Raw genomic sequence first — 25,452 nt, forward strand, 5'->3', positions numbered from 1 at the left:
GCTCTGGTTACTGACTCCTGGCCCCCTCTTCCTGCAGTGGGTTGGCAGTGGTCAGGCTCCTCAGTTCTGCCAGGTAGTGCCTTTTCTACTCCCTCTGGCCTTTCCCAGTTGTGGCAAAGCCCTCCCTGCTGCGTGGTGCCCGAGGGCCTCATCATCCCTGCGTGTTCCTTAATTCCATCCTATCCTTTGTAAAGGGTCCCATCACTAAACCCTCTTCGGTGAAAGCCAGGCAGTATGCCTTCTATTTCCTGCTAGTCCCCTGATTAAAAGCTATCTCTGCCATGCTTTTGTGCTGTATTTACAAGCTGAAAAACTTTGATTATTGTAGTCATTCCAAAGTTTCCTTTCCTTCAGGGCAGTGGTTCTCAACGGGGGTGGTTTTGTATGCAAGGATCATTTGGCAACATGGGGAAACTTTCTGGTTATCATGACTACGCGTGTTGTGGGGAAATGCTACTGACATCTAGCAGCTCGTGGATGGAGGCCAGGGATGCCGCTAAACATCCCCAAATGCTCTGGATGATCCCCCACAACAGAGAACTACCCACACCACTAAGTCAATAGTGCTGAGGTCAAGGAACCCTGCTTGAGTCCTCAGTTGAGTTACTAAATGATTGCTGTATGCGTTTTGCACTATGTGCCCTCAGTATGGTAAACACTAGAAAAAGAAGTTCCCAAAGTAAAATCACTTATTAACACAATATCTAAGCCCCCGTATATAAGCACGCCAGCTGCAGACAAATACTGCCGGGGTGCAAGTCTGCCTCCCACACTACGTCAATGAGACCTGGAGTCGGTCAGGAGTCCTCTCTGAAACCCTGGTTCCTCATCTGTAAAATGGGGTCAAGGGTAGTTCCTCCTTCACACACTTGCTGTTAGTGCTAAATGAAGTAATAAACGCTAAGTGCTTGAAACCTAGAAAGCCCTCTGTAAACACTGACACATATGAATGTACAACCTCGTTTGGGGCTGTATTAAGGGACACAGAGAGAGGACAGGATAGGGCCTCCTCTTGAGAAGTTCGTAAGTAAAGCAGGTTTTCAGATTGTGGGTTTTTCCCTGCTATAGCCTTGTGAAATTAATTTACAGGTTGCAGTTAACATTAAAAATTGGAAGTTTTCAGGGTGCATCACGCTTAGTAAGGATAAATACCACTTGGTGACATTTTCCTTTTAGTTCTATAGATAGATGTGAGTACTGGGTTGTGATAGAAAATGTACTTCTTTACAGTGGGATGAGATTAACAAAACATAGTTGAAAAGCCACCAGTTGAATAGGAAAGATAAGGCACTCAAAACACCATTAAGAGATGGCCCTCTGGGTTTGCAGAAAACTCACACAAGCCTGTGAATGAAGTCAAGCTTCCCCACTTACAGCCTGTGTGATCTGTGTGTGTTGGGCTTGTTACACAACCTCTCTGAGCCTCAGCTGCTTCAGCTGAAATGTGGGAATTAAAATGTATTTTTTTTAATGTTTATTTTCAGAGAGAGAGAGAGAGAGAAACAGAGCAAGCACACACACATGCACATGGGCAGAAAGAGAGAGAGAGAGAGAGAGAGACTGAGAGAGAATCCCAAGCAGGCTCCAAGTACAGAGCCTGACTTGGGGATCGATCTCACGAACCATGATCTCATGACCTGAGCTGAAAATCAAGAGTCAGACATTTAACCGACTGAGCCACCCAGGTGTCCCGAAACGTGGGAATCAAAAACACATTTGTCACTGTGCTGTGGGGAGGCCCACATGGGGGCAGTGTGGACAGTGCCCAGTACAGGGCCTGGTGCACAGCAAGCGTGCTGATCTAGAGGCTTCCGTGTCTGGGTTCTCTTTGCCCACTGCCTGGCCTTACGCTGTGGCCTATGACCACGGCAAACAGGCCCTCGGGAACCTGAAACAGTAGAAACACTGGCACCTACTTAATCAGACGCACTGATGACACTCGTCTCTGCTTTTCTATTTTGGAAAATACAATGAAAAGATCCAGGCAGGGGCTTCACTCACAGAAGCCCAACATCGGCAGTGGAAAAATGCCTCCAGGAAAGCTCTCAGAATGAGGCTTTGTGAGGCTCGCCAGATCAGGTTGGTTTTTGATTTCGTTTTTTTTTTACTTCATTTTTATTTATTTGTTTAATAAAGAGAGAGCATGTGCATGGGGCAGAGGAAGAGAGAGAGAGAGAAAGAGAGAGAGAGAGAGAGAGAGAGAGACAGAGAGAGAGAGAGAGAGAGAGAGAGAGAGAGAGAAACTTAGAGGAGACTCTGTGAGAAACTGCACAGCATGGAGCCCGACTCAGGGCTCGATCCCACGACCCCGGGATCATGACCTGAGCTGCAACCAAGAGTCGGATGCTCTACCCACTGAACCACCCAGCCACTCTGTTTTTACGTTTATTTTGTAAATATTTCACAGGTGGCTAAGGAAAGGAGGCTGTTTATGAAAGGTCCAGATTCTAAAGGTAATGCTTCTAGTTGCAGCGTTGCTTTTATCCTAGTTTCCCGCTGAAAGCCTGGCCTCATGGCAGGGGCTCCACTCTGCCCCTGCCCCACCCAGGTGAGTGATGGGCTGGTGCTGTCCGGAACCACAGCCTGCGAGGTGGGGTTGGAGGGGGCCAGCCACCCCGCTCCACCCTGAGAATCGGTGCTCCTACCCCAGCACACCCTCGTGGGAAGACACTTCTTGCTTTTTATCAGGCCTACTTTGTCCCATTCTGTGCACACTACCAATATGCCTCACTCCGCACTCACTCACTCACTCAGGACACAAACTCACCCCTCCTTTTATTCCCCAGGGCCTTATGCTTAATAGGTGTGCAATACAAGTTTGCTGTTGAATCAATCAGAACCAACATCAGCCTATAAATGGTAGTAGTTAAGGGCTTAATGAGCAAGTTAGAGCCCACCCTTGGTGTTTATAAATTTTGTGTGCTTCGAGTAAACTCAAGGTTGAGAGGGATACCCTCATCCGCTCCCATACACCAAGTGGACTCTGGATCTCCTCCAGTGCCCAAGAGCTCCCTGCCTTGGGTTTGCAAATTCTTCAGGATTGGAGCACAAATCTGCTTGCCTGCGATTTCCACCTGCCATTCCTGGTCCGATCCCTTGCTGCCAGGCAGCTCTTCGCAGATTTGAACCCCTAAGCTCCAGCACTCCTGCAGCCCCTCTGCCCGTGGGTGTGCCAATACAGTCGTGTTCTATGTAACACTAACACAAAACAGAGCTGGAATATGGCTCCTCTCCCACTTTACACCAGCATAGGCTAAACTCTCCCGGTTAAGAGCTTGGGCTCTGGAGTCAAAAGGCAGGAGTTCAGATGGCCTTGGGAAACTGGCTTATTTTCTCCAAGCCTCTACTTCTCTACCCATAAAATGGGGACAGTGATGGCATTTACTCTGGAATGATGGGGGATAAATGAGACGACGTTTGTCAAGTGCCCAGCACATAGCCTGGCTCTTCAAAGGCACTCGGTAGTAACTACTATGAGGAGTCTGGCTCGAAGAGGGGCCTGGGGAGGGGCAGCTCGGGGCAGCATCACTGCCTCGGGCAGCCAGCCTCCATGGCAGCTGCAGATCTGCTGATGTGGAGGCCCCGGGTTGCAAATGAACAGGACAAGAGACGTATGTCCTCCCTGTAGTCAGGCTGGACCCAGTCTGGGGACAGGATGAGCTCCCCGGGACTCATCTCTGCGGCCCGCTGAGGAGGCTCGGCAGTCCCCGCCTACCTTGGTATTGGGCGCTGAAGCCACGCTGCCGGTGGTTGCCGTCAGAGGTGAAGTGCAGCCGCAGCCAGTTCTTGCTGCTGATGACGGGGGCCGGGAGGCTGGCTCCGGTGAACCTGTGGGGACACCAAGTGGGCGGGGATAGCGGTGAGGCAGGGGCCAGCATCCACTGTCCCCACTTCCCATGGTGCTAGGGCCTCTGCCCAGGCCTGGGGCAGGAGGGAAGGGCTGGGCCACCCAGGCCGCCCTCCAGAAACCTGGGGCCTGAGCGACTTCAGCAGGCTCTCCCAGGGGCCTTGAGATGCTGTGCAGACAGTGGATCCTTCAGGCCAGGAGCAGAGGCCCACCCCCTCCCTCCACCAGGGGTGTTGACAAGTGTCACTCCCTTGGGCAACAGACCACAGGCAGAAGAGATGTCCACATCTCTTCCCAGCAGATGTCCACATACCCACCTGTACCCAAGACCCTGATCCCCCAGCAAAAGTCCAGCCTACAACCCCCAGGTACAGGACCAGCTACCCCTAGTGAGCCCCACAGACCCCCCAAGGAGTCCAGAGAAAGGCACTTCAGGCAGTATGGCCCTTCAGTGCTGTGAGAGCCCATTCTAAGGTCACTCACTGGGCCCCGGGTCTCCTCTGGCTCCTCCCCTATTCCTGTTGCGTCCATAAGACGCCTCCCCATCCATGCTAGGTCTGTTCCCCCTCCGTTAAATTAGCTTCTTCTGGATTCCAGCCAGTCCAGCCCAGGGGGTGGGGCACCAGGATCTCTCCTGCCATCACTGGTCACTGACCAACTGCCATCTTGAGCCAACTTCCAAGTCCACCAGACCCTTCCTCCTAGAGCACAGGAACCTTCAGCAGCTCCCTAGTGCCTACACAAGAATAGCCTTTCAAGTTTTCCACCTTTTCCCCTGCTGGAATGAGTCTCTGCTCAGTGCTGGCCCTCTCCACCACACTCAGGCTAAGCTGTGAAGCCCCCCTCCTTGTGCTTGTTCTCTGCACCCCAGGAATCCCCTCTGTCTTCCCTCCTCTACCCCACAGCCTCTGAGCTGGCCTGTGCACTGGTGTCTTCCCTCTTTTCCTCCCCACATAAGAATCAGGTACAAAGCATAGCGATGCCTGCCCCCCGCCCCCCCGGCAGCCTCACACCTCCCTCCTGCCTGCTCCCACCCCTGCGGGGACACCCTATCGAGGACATCTCCTAAGCATGCATGCTTTGTCCTTTACAACATCTTTGCCTTTTCTGCCTGGAATGCACCCACCCAGAGCCCTCTCTCCTGCACCACCCATGTTGCCTGAGAGGACTTCAGGAAGCCCTCAAACATCACATCCTGGGGCAAGCCTTTCCTACTCTCCTTGGCTTGGAAGCCACACAGATTTGGGTTCAGATCTAGGCTCTACCACTTAGTACCAGTGTGACCTAGGACTAGTTACTGAACCTTTCTGAAAATGAGAATACTAAGCCCAGCCTGAAGCGTCTGTGGGAATAAATGTGAGACCTACCTATGGGCAAAGAACCTAGCCCAGTATCTGACACACATTAGCTCAAGAAACGGCATTTTCCTTTTCCTCCTCTGTGATGCCACAGCACCTATGATTCATCATCTAGGTGAGTGTCTCCCTAAGGTAACTCCTCAAGGAGGGCATTGTAGTCTGATGGTGAAGAAGACCGGGCTCTGGAGGGATGAGCTGCGTTATCTTACAAAAATTACTTCAACTCTCTGTGACTTTGTAAAATGGGGACAATAATAACCATTCCCTCAAAGAGTTGCAAAGATTAAATGAGATGATACACACAAAAAAAGGCCTTAGCATGGTCCCTGGGAAATAGAGAGCTTTTGGTAAATGGCAGCTGCTATTTTATTCTTTGTCATTTTTATTCTTCGTCCTTGTACCAAGCATCTAGCACCATGGTTGGTACAAAGCAGGCAAATCAGGATTCCAACAGAAAGCAGATGGCACAGTCATAGGAGAATAATTCCAGCAGTTCAATGAATGGACTCTTTATCAAAAAAGTGGGGAAACCACCAGGGATGGGGCAGTAGGCTGTTGCTTGTTACCACTTAGGAGCCTGGAGAGGAAATGATTATCCCTGAAAAAGAAGGCTGCATGCAAAGGGTCACCACACAGGACCTAGATCTTGGGTGTTTAAGTCCCACTAGGAGGGGGCAAAGAATGCAAACCCAGAACTCACTCTCCTCTTTCCCCTCCTCCAACCTCCTACTGATGCTTCTGTTGATTTATCCCAATCAGAAGCCAGAAGCAAAGGAGCATATTGATACAGGCCTATAGCTAAGTCTTCCTAGATATGGAACAGAGTGGAAAAGGTTGGGGAGAGGATCTGGAGGGGGCAAATGGAAGAGATCCAGCATGGTGGGTCCCCATAAATGTGTATTAAACAAAGGAAATAACCAAGGAGCTTCATACCCTGCAAAACTGAGTTTTTACTGTAATGAAAATGCTGACACACACCAAATTCTAATAATATAACCCATATTACCATTGGTAAGAGCTATTATAGAAACCAATTACTGTATTTCACCAGATCCCATTTAAAATAGTTTATTACAGTCTGAGTCACTGAAGTTTTCTAAGGAGCCACAAACAGTATTGTGGGTTCCCCCCCCCCCCCAGGCCAAGTTCAATTCTGTATCAATGACAAAGCTTGGGGACTATTTACATAAGGGAAGTAGAAATAGGGAGAATTTACCTGAATAATTCAGAACCAAAGGATGTTTATTGCAAAATGGGATGTGGGGAGGGTGCCGGGGTCCCAGAGCAGGATGAGAAGTCATGATCACGACTATGGTAAGTGGAAGCCAGTGAGGCTTCTCCAGTCCCAGTATCTGCTTTAGCCCCCAGCGTGCAGCCTGGAGAAGCTCTGAGGGACACCCGTTGTCCATCTCTCCCACACCTTTACCCACCCTGAGGACTCCTGGTAACTCTTCACCCCCAAGGCTTAAACTCTTGGGGCCCTGTGTTGCCTACACATCTTTACTCTGTTCTGCTCCTGCCTCCTTGGACGTAAACGCATATGTGAGAGTTTTCCTGGCAACTATCCCATAATTGGGGGCTTACATGTTGGAGTCATCACATCAGACTCTGCCACTGAGATGGTGCCGTGCCCCACTGGAAACTCTCCAACATCACTGACACACACGACAACACAGGGAGCTATCAGAAGCATTATATTGGGTGATTAAAAGGTATATACTGTACGGTTCCATTTATACGAAACCCTGGAAAAGACTCATCGATAGGAAGAGAAAGCAGATTAGTAGATGCCAGAGCTGGGGGTGAGAGGTATAGGTGGGGATCCCTAGGGGAACCTCCTGGGGTCATGGGAATGTTCTGTATTTTGAAGGAGATGGTGGTTATGTGGGAAGTACATGTTGGTCAAAGCTCTGAAAACATTTAAAATGGGTAATTTTAGGGATGCCTGGGTGGCTCAGTCAATTGAATGTCTGACTTAGGCTCAGGTCATGATCTCGCAGTTCGTGAGTTTGAGCCCCGCATCGGGCTCTGTGCTGACAGCTCAGAGCCTGGAGCCTGCTTCAGATTCTGTGTCTCCCTCTCTCTCTGCCCCTCCCCTGCTCATGCTCTGGCTCTCTCTCTCTCTCTCTCTCTCTCTCTCGAAAGTAAATAAACATTCAAAAAAATGGGTAATTTTATTTTGTGTAAATTAGACCTGAACAGAGTTCATTAAAAACAAATCTCCAGTGGCTTCTATCCTTAGAGTAAGACCTTACTGTGGCCTCAGGCTTTAAAAAAGCCAGTGTGTTCTCACCTCTCTTACCTCCCCCTCTCCTCATCTCTATTTTTTCTGCTCCAGTCACACAGGTCTCCTTGCGGTTCAAAGCTGGCCAGACCTCTTTTGGCCTCAGGGCCTCTGCACTTGACATTCTCCCTACCTGCTAGCTGGCTCTTCTCCCAGACGTCCATGTGGCTCACCTCCTCAGTTCCTCTAAGTTTTTGAACAAATGTCACCTTCTTGGTGAAGTCTTCCTGGTCTGACTCCTGCCTGCCTTCCTTCCCTGAGCACACGTGTAAATGTGCAAACACACACACACACACACACACACACACACACACACACACAATCTCCAATCAAACAGAAGACCTTACTTGTAGTGGAACACACATTGCTTTTTTGTGCTTCTCTGTCTTTGTACTTGTTGCTCTGTCTGCCCTTTCCCATTGTACCATCTGACTGCACAGAGAGGTTAAGAAGCTTGTTCAAGGTCACACAGCCATGAAATGGCAGAGGTGGCAGTCAAACTCAAACCACTCCACTCTGAGCCTATGTACTCAGCCACTGTGTTGTATACTGCCACATACATGCAAGCATGAAGGAAGGCGGTGGAACAGTTTAGGCTGAATTCCATTCTGTTTCTTTTCTTCCCCTCCCGCTTCCCCCCAGGATCCTCTTTAATTCTGCTCCCTCTTAGAATCATAATTAAAGGAGAGAAACACAAAGAGAGATTCTCCCCTCCAAACCTTTCTGTCCACATTAACTTCACTCTGGGGGGCCTTGGGAATTCCAAGTTCGCCCAGGAAATTGCTATTGCAGTACAGCATAAAATGTATTTAAGCAATTACACTCAATTTTTTTTTCTTTTTGGTAAATTGACTTCCGTTAAATGGGGCTTCATTAATGGAATCTGGCTTGGGGAGAACAAAAAAACAAACGCTCCCTTTAATGCATGTAGTTGATTATGGGAAAAGTGGCTTTGAATTCCCCTCCAGAAAGCTCTAAGTTCTTCTCTTGGTAATAGGACAGCTCAGAGCAGACTTCATGGAAAGCATTTCTTCTTAAGAAGCTTCTTCTACAGTTAGGATGTTGGGGCACAGAGATGAAAACAGTGAGTCTGCAAGGAATCACTGCCTACCTGTAATCTGAGGGGGAGTACTAGAAGATTCTGCCTTAGATTTCAGTATTCCTGAAAACTGACATCCTCAGGAGAACATTCACTCATTCATTTACTCACCAAGCACACATTGTATAAAAGGCACTGTGCTTGCCAGTGGGTGCCACTCCCACTTGTTCCCTGGATATGGGAAGTCTTTGCAAAGCCTGAAATCTACCAGATTCCACTGTAATGTCCCCTTCTCTGCCCAGCCACCACTCCTCAGGCAGTGGCATCTGGCTTCTGTGTTCCAGAGAAGCTCCTATGGGCTTTATCTCTTAGCTAAGCTATGTGCACAGCCTGGATTTGACTCAGGGTTGAAGACTCTGCATCCTAGGGTCGAACAAAAACCATCCTTCCAACCACAAAGGTGGCTGGGGAGAATGTGAAATATAGGAGGTGCTGGCCATTTTATCCCCACTCCCAAATTCTCTTCCTTCCCCACCTGCCATCTGCTTTCCTCTTTGGGGGATGGAGAGGGCACCACGATGCAACCAGGGAAACCCTCTGGATGCCTTGATGGTAGTGAGCAAAGGACACCAAGGCCTTTGTTGGAAACCGATTCTGCTCCCCCCCACCCCCCCCCCCCCCCCGCCAAGCCACCTCTCATTTCTGAAGTGAGACTTTATTGACTCAGCCCTGACACACCCATTCTCATCACCAATGATTTCAGTATCAGTTTTCCTTAGCCAAATACCTAGAATTCTTGCTATGTCAAAACAAATGCTTTTCCTTAGACAAACCCAGGATGTTACACACTTTCCTGGAATCGGGCAAATGCCCAGGATGAATGAAGTTCCCCTTTGGATATGGACTGCCAGAGTCTCTGAGTCTTTAGACTTGTCTTTGGAAAGACATCTCAAGGTTCCAGTTCTCAGCAATGCCTACCCACCTCACTTGTTCAGGCAGCTCTGAGCAGCTGAGCCACGGTATGAAGATTCAAATCCCAGCTACCTACCTGGATGTTTGGGGGCTTGTTTGAACAAACCCAAGATTCTGCCAATCAGTCTAGCTCCCCAGTGTTCTTTCTCCCCATAATCCACACCATCCTCCTGGTCACCCAACCCAAGCATCATTCTTAACTCCTCCTGTTCCTGCCCTCCATGGCCAAGTCTTCTGGGCCTCACAACCTTGTCATCCTCACCTGGACTACTGAGTCAGCCTTCTGATCTGTCCTCTGCCCCCAGTCCATCTCTGTACTCTGTGGGGAGATCTTCCCAAGTTCCTGCCTGGCTGGAAACCCAGAAGCAGAGGCCCACCAGCTCCAATATCATAAAATCTAGACTTTTTCATGCCTTCCCTCTCCAGTGACACCCACTTCGAGCTCCAGCTTCTTCCATGTCTCCATGCCTTTGCATATGCTACTCCCTCTATCTGCAGTGTCCTTTCCTGTCACCCCACCTGACTACCTGGGGAAATATCACCCATCACATAAACATAACCAAATGCCTCATTTTTTCCACATCTCTCTTTCCCTGCCCCCATGGGAGAAGCATTTGCCTTCACTGTGACCCCTTCGCACCACGCTCAAGCCCTTACCAGCATGCCGATACCCCAACTCACAACCATCTCTCAACTAGAAGCCAGGCTCTGTAAAAGCTGGGACAGGATTTCCTTTATCTTGATATGTCTAGCAACACAACACAGTGCCTGGCACAAAGAACAAATCAATTCCTTAGAACAGGGGTTGGCAAACTAGAGCTTGCTGTCTGTTTTTGTAGATAAAGTTTTATTGGATCACAACCATGATCATTCATTTACATTTGTCTGCTTTTATGCTGCAACGGCAGAGTCGAGTAGCTGTGACAGACACTGTAACCCGCAACGCCCAAATTATTTATCTCACCCTTTACAGAAACATTTACTAACACCTTGAAGCCTTGAAGATGACATAGTTGGTTGGTAAAGAGTAATTTGTGAGGAGGGCATAAGAACACATACACAGCTAAAGCATTTCATTATAGTGTGCAAATACCTAAATGCACATTTACTCGTCAATCCATTTAATGTAGGACCAAGGTCTTTCCTTTGACCACAGTTTTGTTCTCCACACTGTCTGCCTTATATAAACTACACCACAGTTCATTGCTCACCATGTTTAATTCTTCTACGGCATGTTCACTCAACACGTATTTATTGAGCACCTACAATGTGCCAGGCTCTGTGTGGGGCACTGGGGAGGCCGCAGTGAGCAAGATGGACTTGGTCCCTGCCCCAATGGAACTGACCCAGTGGGGTGCAACTGTCTCAGTCACTCACACCTAATATTGAGGGAGTAATTCTTTTTAGAGATTCTCCTTCATGGAGTCATTCCAAAGCATTCAATTTAGTTTCCATAGATGCAACTCTATTTCCTTTCACACTCATATTTCATCAGCTTATGTGATGTTTAATTTAAATCACATAATTACAATAACAAGTATGACTGGCACCAAGAGAGTTGGCAACAGACCCATCTGATTCTCAGAAAGTGCAAGACTCAGCTGGTGGGAGCATGAGGTGCATGGGCATTGAGGGTGGGGTGGGAGATGGCCAGCAGGCAGCTGGCACTTCACGTGCCACAAGGCATCGGTCAGGAAGATCTCGCAAGGCCGTGGGAGTGCCAGCCACCCCAGGGAGCTGCTCTGGTGGAGAGGGCGAAGTACTGAGAACTTTTATTATCCGTGCTTTGGGAAGGAAGGAAGGAAGGAAGGAAGGAAGGAAGGAAGGAAGGCAGGCCTCTTGCTTTCAATAGTGGGGCATCTGTTCTAATTACATCCCCTTGGCTATCAGGAGAGTGGGAATCAACTAATCTTAAAATCCTAATTGAGGAGGACTTCAGAGGACTCCTAGGCCTAAAGGTTCACTATGTATGGATCTCATCTACAGCATTCTCCATACAGGGTCAGCTCCTTGCCAAATTCTCCCTGTCCCCTTTGATCCACCCCCAATCCTTTTTCTAGCTACTTCCTTACCTTCAGGTGGGATCTTACAGCCACTGGCTCCAGAGAATCTGGTTGGCTGCCCCCGTGTATCTGTGACTCTTTGCACTTCCTCTACCCTGGTACTTGTCTCACCAAGCATCGTCCAGGGGTCTGCCTCACCCCCCAAACTGTGAGCTGTCTGAAGACAAGAGCCATTTCTTACTACTTAAGTTTTTTCCTCAGTACCTTGCATGGAAAACTAATACATGGAAAGGGCTCGGTCAATACCACTCACTAGAAGAAGGAACGCCTGAATGAACGAACGAATGAATGAGATCCTGCCGGTGAAAGAAGAGGGCATATGTGGGGAGAAAGGCAGGCGAGCAGGTGAGCCTGGAGACAGTAGAGAGAGCCTCTGAGGCCAGGCTGGGTTTCATCTCCGTTTCCCACGAAGACGAAGCCAGGCCGCCCCAGCCCCTTGGTCCCTCAGCCCTCACTGTGCTCCCCATTCACTTGGCAGCTGCTGGTACCTTTCTGGGGGACTCTTCCCGTCCTGACACATCCCCAGGGCAGGATCAGCGAAGTCTGGTAATCAATGTGGGCAAATGTTCCTTCTTCCCCCAGAAGCAACTCAATAAACCCCACAAATTATCAGGGCTCTTCCCTGCTCAGCTAATTGTTAGCTCCGGGGAACCCACACAAACTACATCAGGTAAACGCTTTTCCTCCAGAAGCACCGCTCCCTGGAGGGCGTGTATCTGAGGCCGGGAGTGCCAGGGGCAGGGCTCCTGGGATGCGGGTGTCAACACCTGCAGGTGAGCGCCCTTGGGGCTTGCGTGTTGGGGATGGCACCTTGAGAAGGTCTGGGAGTGGCCTGGGGCGTCCGTTCCTTGCGTTCCGGACTCAGCGGCTGACCCAGGAGGGCTGTGGCGTGGGGCGTCTCCTGTCTCTGCGCAGAGGCTGTGCTCAGGATGCTGCCCGGAGCAGATTGGCGCTGGGTCTTGCAGACGGAGGTGCGGCCCGGGGCCAAGCTTTGGGCGAGGGTGCTGGTGGCCGGTCCTCAACTACCTTTCAGGGGACGCCTGCCTCCCTCATTTTCTGTCTCCGCGACTAAATCAGGCAGAGCCACAAGCCTTTAAAGATGAGGCGTCCCACCGGAACCACGTGACCCCCAGGCCGCAGCTGATTGGATCAAGGTGGCCATGTGACCCAAGCGGGGCCAATCGGCTGATCGGACCGTGCACTGGCTTAGCCGAAGAGGGGCCCTGCAAAGGAGATACGGCAAAGGAGTGGCCCAGCGGCGTTGTCTGCACCTCTGTCGCTGCCACCCCTGCTTCATTGCTCTTACAACACGTGATGTGCCTTGTACATTCGTTGTCCTACTCCCCGTCCTGCTCCGGTCTGATTGGGACAGAATCGAAGAGCAGTCTCTGCCCTGCCTTGCTGCTGAACCCTTAGCTGGCCTTAGCCAGCCATCCCCTGCCCTCAGCCAGTGCCTCTGTTGCTCTAGGTTAGACCTGCGATCCGGCCTGGAGACCTGATGGTCCTATGCCCTAAGATGTTAAAGCCTGCCCCTTCAGGCCTGGCCCAGGAACGGGGTGCAGGCCGTGGGAGCCTGGCTGGGGACCAAGGCACACTCACACTCTACCTGGACCCTCTCGCCTTCCTGCCTCAGGTCTCTGCCTGGGTGGAGATGTCGCCTGTCTGGGTCATCACCTGTCTTGTTCCCCTACACAGAGGCAATGGGCTTAGGGAGGTCAAAGGTTAAGGGTCGGGCCTCTGGAATCAGCACAGCCCTGTATTTGAGTCTGGATTCCGCTGTTTACTAGTTGTGTAAATGTGGGTATGTGCCAAAACCTCTGGGCCCCAGTTTCCTAACCTGTGCAATGGGGGTCCTGTGAACTTGTGTATATATAAGGTGTCCAGGACTGTGCCTGACACACAGCAAGTGCCTCACAAATGTGAACTGTTTTCTTCTCATGCTTTGGTCTGAAGGGAGAAGGGATGGGATCTTATCAGTGCCTTGAACCTTACCTTCCAGAGCACACAGGGATTAAGCAGACCTCAGAGTAGCCTGGCCTAGGTTTCCCTGGAGAAGTCAGGATGCCTGCATCCACTCTGGTGATAGAACAGTGCAGGAGGGTAGGGGGGGGGGGAGGGAAAGGGGAAGGACAAGGCACTCTGTGGCACCCAGGGTAGCCATTCCAAGTGGCAGCCACCTTCCCTCCTCCTTGGGCAGCCCCAGCTTGACCTCCACCAGCTCCTGCTCTCTCAACCTTGTCCATCTTCCACCTGTCACTGGCAGACATGAGTCAGAGAAGGGACCTGTCCCCCTCTCAGGGAGGGTAGCCATCTATACCTTGCAGAGGCCTCTGGGGATTATATTTGGATAGTACTTCTCATCCAGAGGAAACGTTTGCAGATGGCTTACCAAGGAGCCTCCCACGCCAGCCTCTGCCTGCCACTCGACTGCCATTCTGAGCCTGAGCATCATCGATGTGCCCCTCCCCCTCCAGGAGGCAGCTAGCCAGCCCTGCTTGAGATCCTGGCAGCTCTGAAGCCCAGGCTGAGGGTATGAGCCTCCAGTCGGCTAGAGGATGTATGGCCTAAAACATTTCAGGGATGTGCAGGCCGGTGAACAAGGGGTCCTAGTCAAGATGCTGCTGGATTTGGATGCTGGCTTCATACCCATTGGCTGTGTGACCCTGGGAGACTGCATCTCTCTGAGCCTCTCTTTCCCAGTGTGTGTCTCACAGTGCATTGTGATGATTCAGGGTGATGTGGTGATGCTCGTAAACTCCTGCTCAGGCTTCAAGACACAACAGCCACATATTCTTGATCATGGCATATCTCCATGCAGGAAGGGAGACTGATGGGCAAAGGGCCATGAAAGAAAGCAGTCTGGCGTAAGATTAGGCACATGGGCTCTAGGAAGCACCTGTCTGGGTTCAGGGCTCAGAACTAAACTTACCAGCTGTCTAACTGTGGGCAGGTAATTGACCTGCTTTGGGTCTCAGTTTCCCCATCTATTTGCTAAGGATAACAATAGCACCCACCTCATAGAGCTGATAGGAGGTTTAAGAGAGATAACAGGTATAAAAGCTCTAAGTACAGTGCTTGGCACATAGCAAGTGCTCAAAGTGCATTCACTATTATTATTAAGGGCCCACAATGTGCCAGTGTTGTATGTATACTTTCTGAATAACAAACCAGAGGTCCAGCTGTTTGTACAGCAGAGCACAAGCAAGTCAAGGGGAGAGGAAGGAGATAGGAAGGAGAGAATTGACAAACAGGGGAGAAGAGAGTTCCTGTCTTCCCGTATAGCTCATCTCCATCACATCTGGGGTAATACTTTTGGTTTCAAATGGCAGAAATCCAGATCAAATCAGCCTGGAATAGAGAAGAAATTATTGGCTTCTGTAGTCAAGCTGTAGCTGGCCCCAGGGATGACTAGACCCAGGGACCCAGATGCCACAAGGCCCCACTCTTTGTGCCCTATCTCTATTATGCTCTGTCTGCTGGCTTCATTCTCTCTATTGCGAATGGCGGATGCTTAAGTCTGGAACCATGGCCTCCCTTAGCAGCTCCGTTTCACCCTCACACCTTCACTTCCAGAAACAATACAGAGATCCCTTCCCTTCCAATTAGAAAAAGCCCACTGGAAGCCTCTGATTAGTCCAGCTGGCATATGTGCCCACTCCTGGAGCCAAGGGAACGGACCCCTCCTAGACCTGTTTGGGACCGTTCTCCAAAAGAAGGAATGCGCTCAAAGGGAGGGAGGGATTGGTGCTAGGCAAACAAAATGAGAGATGTTCATTGTGATTGAAAGAGGCAGGGGGCTGAACAAAAAGATCAGGGACCAGGGTGCCTGCTGGCTCAGTTGGTTAAGTGTCTGACTCTTGATTTCGGCTCAGGTCATGATCACATGGTTGTGACATGGAGCCCTGTGTTGGACTCCAGGCTGGGTGTGGAGCCTGTTTAAGATTCTCTCTGTCCCTCTCCCTCTGCTCCTCCCCTGCACACACACATTCTGTAAAAAAACAAAAAAAAAAAAACCAAAAAAAACCAGTGACCACTCTTCCTACTCTGTGGTATAAGAGAGTGGCTTTGTCAAGGCCTGTGAGAGGTATCCACAGCTCACTGTGGGCATTATCTCCCCAAAGCTGGTCTTGTTCTAGATCTCATCCTCTCCTCCCTTTTTGTATCCTGCCAGAGGTAAGCAGGTATGCCTGACCCCCACCACGCTGATCCCATTCTTGTGCCTGATCATCTGTCCCATTTCCTGTCTACTTGTTCACTAGTCCACTGCTTTGACCAGCCTTTGTCCTCAGTGGTGGACCCACGTTCCATGTGGACCTACCTGCACATGCTGGTGTGGTTCTGTGGGCTACCCCGGTCAGTCTACCTGTTCGACTCAGGGCATATCTACGAACTGTGGATAAACTGACCAGATCCATTTGGAATGAGAGATCCTCCAACCCAAATGAGAAAAGTCTCCCTTGAATCCCTTAAGTGTTGAGATTTAGATACCTTATGCTCCTTCCACCTGCCCTCCTCCTGCAATACTTGGCCTTGTTCCTTGCTGGCTTCCTCTTCTCCTTGGCCCCAGCCAAGGAGTTCTGGGACTCCCAGTAGAGGCTAAACACATGGACTTAAGAGTCAAACCAACGAGAGTCTGAGGCCTGGCTCTGCCACTCGTTGCTGTGTGGCCTTGGAAAAATTAATCTCTCTCTTTAGGCTTTTCTGGCAATGATATACCTAAAGCATTACCATCATTATTATTAAAATATTATGGTCACATGCGATTGAGCAACAGTTCTTGGCATGAGGTGAATGCCAAAGAGCCTAGGCCTAGCTGCTGACAACCCTGCCTTCCCCACCAGTCTGGCTTCCAGGAAATTTCAGATACCTCTTTCTACCACCATCTCCTTTCCTAAGACAATATCCGTCCTTCAATTACTGCTTATAAGTGGCCATCAGAGAATCAGTCACACTGCTCCAGCAACTCACAGCTATTTATTGAGATGTGTGTGTGCCTATGAGCATGTGTGCATGTACATGAGTGGCGAATGAGTGAGTGAATGAACTGAAAGAATCTAAGAGTGAATTAATTGGTAAGCAAATGAGTGAATTAGTGACTTAATGAGTCAGCAAGTGAGTGAAGAAGAGTGTGTAAAATTGAGTGGATCATGCTCCTTGCTCCCACAACTAATCCAATAAGCAGTGGCATAAATTTTTCATCTTTATTAACACAAACAGAGGTTAAGAATAGCACAGGAAATGTTACAGACCATCAGCTGGATGAGAAAGATACTATATTCCTTTCTTCTCACTGCTTTAACAAATTACTACAAACTTAGTGGCCTGAAACAACACAGATGGTCTTACAGTCCTGGGGGATGAGGGTCCAAAATGGGTATCGATGGGCCAAGATCAAGGTGTCTACAGGGCTGTGCTCTCTGGAGCTCTAGGGGAGGATCTGTTTGCTAGCCTTCCCCAACTTCTGGCCACATCGTTTCCTGGCTTGTGGTCTCTTTCTCCATCTTCAAAGCCAGCAGTGCTGCATCTAATAATCTGCATCTGTTACCACATCTCCATCTCAAACTTTTGACACTCCTGCCTTCCTCTTATAGCGACCCACGTGATTACATAAAGTCCACCCAGGTAGCCCAGGATAATCCACCCATCTCAAATCCTTAACATAATCACATCTGCAAACTTTCTTTTGCCATGGAAGGTAGATAACACAATCATGGGCTTCTGGGTTTCAGATGTGGACATCTCTGTGGAGCCGTTATCGTACCTATCCTTCCTCAAGAGGATACCTTCCTCACAAATACCTTCCTCAGAGGGCATATGCAGTCACTGATTCCTACCCCACTGGAAGAGGGGCAGGAGGGGGATGAAGGAAGCATCAAAGCATTTACTAGATGCCCAAGCTTGGTACTTTTGCTCTTCTTCTTGTGGCCTGAGCACTGGGATTTTTGAAACCTCCTCAGACAGTTCCAGCATGCCCCCAAATTTGGGGAACACTGTTACAGAAGATATGCCAAGATCATACGCCACTACAATTGAGGGTCAAATCTGCCCTGGGATTTCTGGAAGAGAAGGGTCAAGGTATCTCAACTCTGGGTGCACATTACTGTCAGCTGGGGAGATTTTCGAAAGACTTTTTATTTTGAAGTGAGAAGAGAGTTGCAAAGATAGTACAGAAATTTCCTGTAGACCCATCACCCAGCTTCCTCTAACATTAGCATCTTACATAACCATGCTACATGTATCCAGACTAAGCAATCAACATTGGTACAGTACTGTTAGCCCAATGGAAGACTTCATTCGCATTTCTCCAGTCTTTTCACCAATGCCTTTTCTCTTGGTCCAGAATCCTGTCCACATCTTCCATAGCACTGAGACACTGAATCTACTTAGTCTTTAATTTGTGTCAGTTTCTCAGGCTTTCTTTGCTTTCCGAAGACCTTGGCATGTTTGAAGAGTACCGGTCAAGTATTTTGTAGAATATCCCTTAATTTGGGCTTGTCTAACATTTTCTCATGATTAGACCATGGGTTATGGAATTGGGAAAAGATAATCGTTATTTGATTAAGGTGGTATCTGTCAGTTTTCTCCACTGGAAAGACACAATTTGAACTTTTCCACACTCTATTCATTAGAAGTGAGTCCCTACGTCCAGCCCACATGGCATGGGTACGTTATTCTCATCATTCGTTAGTTGCTCCATACTGCTTTGTTACCACCTCATTGCTCTTTATTGATAAGGTTGTAACAAGCTAGACCCAGCTAGTAAGCGGCAAAGCTAACATTTGAACTCATGTCTCCCTGACTCTAGGCCATGTTCTTTCCACTTCGTTATCATTCATTGCTAAGTCAAGAGGATCTCACAGTCTCTAAAGTAGGAGCTACCCCTCAGCTTGCCTATATAGTGTTCTTCAAATCAGTTCAAAGTAGGTCATGAGATCAGTCTGCAGGTTGCACTTTAAATAACAAAATAGGAACTATAACAGGATAGAAAAGAGTATATCACACACATAGTAAGTATAGTTTCATAAAGCTTTTGTTTCTGTATACTCTGTGTTTAGAGACCCTTATCTTTACAGTGGGGATAAAAATAGCACCTCCTCCAACACACACATACACACACACACGGTTGTTATAGATTAAATCAATTGATGTAGGTAAAGCACTTAGAAAAGAGACTGGCACACATTAAGCAGTATATAAATATTATGAACTATGCATGTGCACAAATGGGTCATGATGTAAAATGTATTTCCTATTGTAAACTGCAATTAACAAGTTAGAAAACACTGAACTCATATCTCTAGACCAGCGTCAGCAGATTTCTGACCTCCAGCCCACTACTTGTTTTTGTAAAGTTTTATCAGGGGCATAACCACACTCATTGGTGTATATATTGTCTATGGCTACTTTTGAGCTACAATGGTAGAGTTGAGTACTTCCAATAGAAGCCATATGGTCCACAAAGTTGAAAATATTTACTATCTGGTTATCCAGACCCATAAACCTTCCTAGAGGTCATCTCATAATACAAGTGTTGTTAGATGCCTCTATTGAGGCCATCTGGCCCTGTTCTGCTACTGCCCTGGCAGGCATGTTTGCCCCTGCAGACCATTCTGGGCTGTGTGACTGCTGGGTGCTTGGGCCTTGAGAAGCTCACTACCTTCAACACTGAACTGGTGCCCACGCTTGCTTTATTTATCCACCTTCATGGCTGTTCATGGTGGAAAGCCAGAAACATGGTACACCGGTCAGGGTCCCAGTAGGAAACAGATGGCCATTCAAATTAGAAGAATTTGAGGCGTGTTTAATAAAGAAGCTCTTTACAAAGGGAAGGGCAAGGTGTAGGAAAGCCACAGGCATAGCAGAGTCCTCAGAGGCTAGTAAAAGCTGAGCTCTTACCACCCGTGGCAGGAGAGGACAAGCAGAGGGAGCAATTCCTGAACCTAGAAGGAGTCAGTCACTTGGAAAAGACCCTTAGTTGGAGCCAAGACCTCAGTCTCGGGTCGGAGAACCTGTGAAGAGGGAGCCAGAGTAAGTGTCCTGACTTCACCTTCCTCTCTCCCTGATCTACTGTTGGGGTCCCCACTGGCCAAACTGAAACGGAAGCCAGATGGCATGAGACTCATTGATGTGGTCTCACCTTCCCAGGGCAAAAGGGCAGGGTGGAGAAGGTTGGAAAGTCTCAGCTACCAACACACATAGCATTGATTTAGAAATCCAGGCATGTTGACTGTGCTTAAGGTCCTCCAGACAATGTCCCCATTTCATCTCTTCAAGTTGAGAGTGTGGCCCAGACACCAAAGGGTGGCCACAGCTTTTACCTTTCACCACCTTGTCTTCCTAGATCTGTTAGGCTCCAGATGATTATCATGGGGTTAATCCTTCTGGATCTTTTCATCATGAGAAGGGTAGGAGGTCATGAATGGAGGCACAGATGAGCCGCTGGGGTTTTTGTGAGACTGAGCAGAGTCTGATTAATATTTATAGATGTCAGCCAAGTCCTTCCATCTCGGAGAGGAGCTATGTCCCATTCCCCTTGGTAGCCCAGCTCAAATCCAACAAACAGGTGAGCCAACCTGCGGTGGCCCTTGGGAAAAAGGACTGCAGCACAAAAAGCTAACTAGGCTGAGAAATGTTGTCACTGGCCAGACCCCTCTGCCCCCACCGCTAACCCAGACTGCCTCAGCTGGCATCTGACATTTTACAGGCCCCTAAATGCAGCCATAAAACTAAAGCATGTCACCCGGAGGGTCTTTCTTGGCCAGTCCAAAGCACCCATTTTACAGATAGGAAATCATAGGCTTACAGGAAAGAAGGGGCTGGTCAGTAGTCCAGTCGCCTTGTCGCAGAGCTGGGGATAAAATTCAGGACTAGGGACGCTCATCAATTTTCATATTTCTTTTACAGAAGATGGATGTTGAAGTCAGTCCTGGAGCCCCGGGAATGACTGTAAGTGCGGTCGGACTAGTCTTAGGCAGCTTTCTCATCAGGCTCAGTAACCGAGGCCATACACTGGAACCATCGGCCTCGGAGGCACCAGTTCTGAGGAGGCAGTATGTGAAGCACAAGCTTGAGTCACGCAAATCAGCCCAAATTCAGACTCCCACCTGTTAGTGGCTATTTTACCCTAATTTTTGTGTTAATGAGGCTCCATTTTCCAGCCCTATCGATTCAGCACTATTATCAACCACCGAGTTGTATTAACCCCAGTACCTTCCAAGCAAGGACCTTAAAGTGTCCAAAGGTCACTAGATGACACTTCTATTGTCTTTCTTTCTTCCTTCATCCGGAAGAAGGGTAGAATATTTGCAACTGCTTTCACAACAAATCAGAAGCCAGCTAGTTTGAGTGTAGCCATTAGGGCTCTGTTCTCTAACCCTGAGAGACAGGGATCCCTGAGATGAGAGCAGAGAGGCCTCCTGATAAGCCAAGGATTTGACCCCACTTTCATGGACTCAAGTGTAATTAGTAAAACCTCAAGGTTCTCCTCCCTCCACCTACCCCGCCCCCCAGTTCTTCAGAGCGATGAAGAATTTAGATGTATAGCCCAAATGCTCGGGTTTTAAATTAGACAACTTTGTCCTGACAGGAACCGAGTCACGGCTGTCATACCTGATTATTTTTAGAGTCACTACTAAACTCTTTGAATGGTGTGAGCTGCCACCATTCAAGGCAAACAGAAAGACTTCACATTTTATCATGACAGCTCAGAGCCATCCACCTCCTCGTGTTCGTTATTTCCATCCTGACTGTGGAAGGGATCATGCGGCATCTTGACAATCTTACGGCAAGGAAGGCAGACCCCATGGCTCTTTACTACATCTGAGGGACTGAAAGCTCCCATTGCTGAGCAAAGCCTGTGGCCTCCAGGAAGCCAAGGAGAAATATTCTAGAGGAAGGGGCTGCTCCCTAGCCTCGTCTGGATGAACCATCATTGCTCATGAGAAGCAGAAATGGACCCTCAAGTAACCAACCAATAAGAGTGGCTGTATGCAAATGCTGCAGGCTGGTGAATGATGTCACAGTCCCCTCCTCTGACTCAATAATGCCACCACCACTGAAAAGGCTGACTCCTGACCGTAGCTCCTCAGAGAGAAAAATTCACCGCAAGCAGAGCACCTTCTAGATTGTTCCTGGAGTGTGGAGACAGAAGTCTCTGCTACCCAAGTTACTGAATCCAGAAAAAAAAAAATGACCTTATGAACATGGGAAAAGAAATTGAGCTAAGGCCCAAGGCAAATGTCTCTTCTTACATCCACTTTTTGCTGAATTACAGGAACAAGTTCAAGGAGCAGCAGCCAAATACCTACCTCAGCTTTAAAGAGTTCTCTAGAAAGTGTTCGGAAAAATGGAGATCCATCTCAAAACATGAAAAGGCCAAATATGAAGCCCTGGCCAAGCTCGACAAAGCCCGATACCAGGAAGAGATGATGAATTATGGTGGCAAGAAGAAGAAGAGGAGAAAGAGGGACCCCTACGCACCCAGACGGCCCCCATCGTCTTTCTTGCTCTTCTGCCAAGACCACTATGCCCAGCTGAAGAGGGAGAATCCGAACTGGTCTGTAGTGCAGGTGGCAAAGGCCTCAGGGAAGATGTGGTCAGCAACAACAGGTGCTGAAAAGCAGCCATATGAGCAAAGAGCAGCTCTCCTGAGAGCCAAGTACCAAGAGGACCTGGAAATCTACCGTAAACAACGTAAGGCCAACAAGGGCCACCAACGGTCAGCTAAGAACCAGCGAAGAGGGAAAATGGAGTCGGACAAGGCTGACAGATCCAATTAGAAATAAAATGTCATTCGACTGTATTGCCTGTCTCTGGTCTCCTGTGTGGCATTACAGCGGCCGTGGCTGCTGCTGCTTGGAGGAAGTGAGTGGGGTGGTAGTTGAGGTTGGGGTTTGGAAGCTGACCCTGGGGAGGGCTGGCTTTGAGATAGGTAGCAAAGGTGTCCACAGAGCAGCCCGTGAGGTCAGTACCTACAGAGCTTGGCTTGGGCAGGTCGGATGGGAGTCTCCAGGTGCAAAGTGGAAGTCATGGAGGTAAGGGCATCCTGGTTGCAAGTGGTTATCTAGGGCAGAAGACTCTCCTCAGGGTCAGGTGCAGGAGCACCGGTCCTTCAGTCCTGCCATTCTCTTCAGCAGGAGGGCCAGAAGGCCTGGAGTTAAAGTTGCACTCCCAGTTCAGGCCCAGCAGAGGTTGAGAAACTGGAGTTTAGGTGGGCCTTGGGGGGTTTGGTTTCTCCAGTAATTCTAGAACTGCTCCTCCAGCAAGCCTTATGTACCATTAGCCAAGATGAGACTCCAGTGGTGATCCCTACTCTAGTGGGGATGAAGCTCTGGACTGATTTTACAAAAACAGACATTTGACTCTGCCCAAGTCCTACAACTTGGAGAAAACCCTGTCATAATTTTGGTGGGCATCCACCCACTCATTTTTCTATGCTTATAAGCATAACACACATGGGCATGGACATTTGTTGCCTTTCTGACTACCCGGTATCCATCCCTTCTCCTCTTGTTCACAGCACCTGCCTCCATCCAAGGCTTGATCAGATGAAGTCCTCCAGTCACACTGATTGGTTCAGTTACAGGCATGTGACCCATGCTGGTCCAATCAGAGTGGACCACAGAACTTTTCCAAGGGATCCTATGGCCCTGTATAGTATAGCCCTGAGGCTGTTGTGAGCCATTTGCCTCATTCTCGGGCCCCAATGTTAGTCTTTATGGCATCAGGGTATAGTCTTGAGATTTTCATTGAAGATGAACCCACATATTCCATCTTTTTGTCTAAGTTAGTTTGAATTAGGTTTTCTGCCACTTAAAGTCAAAACTGGTAATTTGACACAAATCAGATTGTTTTGTGTCTGTGCTGTAACTATTTTTCAGGCAACAATATACTATGGGCAACGTTTCATATCAATATAGATTGATATGAACTATTTTGAAATGGCTCTTGGCTTCTTGACATCAAAAAGACTGGGCCAAATTGCAAAAATGCTTTTTTGTCACCAGGTTATGCACGCAAGAGGCTTCCCTAATTCCATCTCCATTCCTATCCCATGATGCACTTACACTTCATACTGTACTGCTATTTGTACTCTCAAAACAAAAGTAAAAAGGCTTACTTTGAAAAGTCTTATAGGACTGGGTGAGCCTTTAGGGAATAGAAGGTAATAGAGTGGAGTGATTTCAGAATTCAATGTCTGGAATCAGGCTATTTGTGGGAGACTCACATGTGGCAGATCCTGTGCTGGGTACCGGGAGGCCCCGCATAGACTACTGTTAGGTTCCTGCCCTGAAAGAACTTTCCTTCTGATGAGAGAGTTGGTTGTGGGCATAAGCGACAGCACTACAAGGCACAGTTAAAGTGAAGACTGTACAAAGTGCCGGGGTGGAAGCAGGTACCCCCTACCAAGGCAACCTTTGAAGTCTTCAGGGAGGAAGCAGCTTTATCCTACTTGGCAACCTTGTACTGGTGTTGGCCAGATTCCTGTTTCCCATTCCCTGTTTCCTACAGTTGTTGTTCCAACTTGGCTCTGCTTCCCCTGCAGCCCAACCTCCACTCTCTCAGGAGACGTCCTCATTTTCTAGTTCATTGAGAAAGCAGAGATCATCAAACCTAAGTGCTCTGTTTTCTTCTTTCTCAACATGTAATCCACACCCATCCCTTCCTCCTGGTCTCAAGTCTCACAGGAAGCTGTAACGCACTTGCTACCCTGCTTCCCCTGCCTCCCTCAGGCCTTTGCTCCTCACTGCAAAGATGCAAATCCTTCAGCCTCTAAGCTTGCACAGATTGGCTTGGTGCTGTGGTACAAATGGTTCTGATCTTAATGTCTGCAAGACCCTGGGCAAATTCTCTTTCCTCTGAGTTCCTCCCCCGTGAAATGGGGATGATGCCCACCTTGCAGGTTGCTTTAGTGAATAAATGATGTAATACATATAAGAGCACTTGGCACAGTCATTAACACATAATAGGTACTGTGGTGGGCATCCTCTAGGGTGGCTGTCTCAAGATTCTCCCTGCTGGTATCCATACCCATGTATGATCCCTTCTGATTAAATATGGGCAGAACATGTAACTTGCTTTTAATCAATAGAATGAAGGAAAACAGATAAGATGTGACTTCTGTGATTATGTAATGATATATAAAACTCCATCTTACTACTTGATTTGCTCTAGAGATTCTCTGTGCTGGCTTGGTGAAGCAGCCAAGCTGAGGAAACATACATGGCAAAGAATGGTGGTAAGTCTCTAGGAGCTGAGGGTGGCCTCAGACCGATAGCCCAACAAAAACTAAAGCTCCCAGTCCTACAACCATGAGGAACTGAATGTTCAGCAACTACGTAAGCAGGGAAGTGGGCCCCTCCCCAGTTGAGCCTCCAGATGAAAACCCAGCCCTCACTGACACCTTGATTGCAGCATTGTGAGGTCTCACAGCCAAGCTGAGCTGTTGCTGGATTCCTGACCCACAGAAACCATGAGACAATGTGTATTGTTTTAAGCCAGTAAGTGTATGGTGATTTGTTACATGACAATAGATAACCAATACAGTATTTAATAAATGCCTGATTTCTTATAATTCTAGAAGAGGCTGTCTTTAGCCTTATGTCTCTCTCTAGCCTCTACTTTAACTGTTTAATTTCCTTTCCTTTGTAACTTCCTGAAGGTGGAAAAGACCACCTCCATCCCTGCCCTGGGCAGAGTCCATCCTGGCTTGTACTCCTCTGTAGTGGTTCCAGTTAAGTTGTTTCCAGCCTGACCTGTGGGCTCCTGATGGGTAGCAGCTGGGTGTTGTACCACACTCCTTTCTGGGAAGTGGGCTGCCACACATCCAGGCCCAGCCCTCATACTGCCCCTTTCTGGTTTCCTGTGTGATTAATTACATGAATGTGGGT

At 48.6% G+C, this 25,452-nt stretch overlaps 2 protein-coding genes and 1 long non-coding RNA gene across 7 annotated transcripts in view; 1 reads left to right on the plus strand and 2 right to left on the minus strand.

Annotated features, from left to right (window-relative positions):
- The window catches only part of CSMD2 (CUB and Sushi multiple domains 2), a 595,308-nt gene that overhangs the window by 309,531 nt on the left and 260,325 nt on the right, over positions 1 to 25,452 (minus strand). For all 5 annotated transcript variants that reach the window (XR_008293800.1, XR_008293801.1, XR_008293802.1 and 2 more), the window contains exon 6: positions 3,716 to 3,828. Coding sequence is in view for 2 of the 5 variants with exons in the window: in XM_027059738.2 (XP_026915539.2) it covers positions 3,716 to 3,828 (113 nt within the window). In the remaining 3 variants the exon portion in view is untranslated. The remainder of the gene's footprint in view (positions 1 to 3,715; positions 3,829 to 25,452) is intronic.
- On the minus strand, positions 9,235 to 15,512 carry LOC128313298 (uncharacterized). The gene is made up of 4 exons (XR_008293803.1): positions 13,953 to 15,512; positions 13,556 to 13,639; positions 12,374 to 12,786; positions 9,235 to 11,720 (listed from the first exon to the last, which is right to left on the minus strand). It is a non-coding gene; the product is annotated as an uncharacterized LOC128313298 (long non-coding RNA).
- On the plus strand, positions 21,635 to 22,364 carry HMGB4 (high mobility group box 4). The gene has a single exon (XM_015070283.3). The coding sequence runs from the start codon at positions 21,760 to 21,762 to the stop codon at positions 22,339 to 22,341; it is 582 nt and encodes a 193-aa protein (XP_014925769.1). The 5' UTR covers positions 21,635 to 21,759; the 3' UTR covers positions 22,342 to 22,364.

Source organism: Acinonyx jubatus, chromosome C1 (assembly GCF_027475565.1).
Source record: "Acinonyx jubatus isolate Ajub_Pintada_27869175 chromosome C1, VMU_Ajub_asm_v1.0, whole genome shotgun sequence".
Lineage (NCBI taxonomy): Eukaryota > Metazoa > Chordata > Mammalia > Carnivora > Felidae > Acinonyx > Acinonyx jubatus.

Coding starts and splice junctions, on each gene's coding strand:
- HMGB4 (XM_015070283.3), top strand. CDS start 21,760: ATGAACATGGGAAAAGAAATTGAGCTAAGGCCCAAGGCAAATGTCTCT.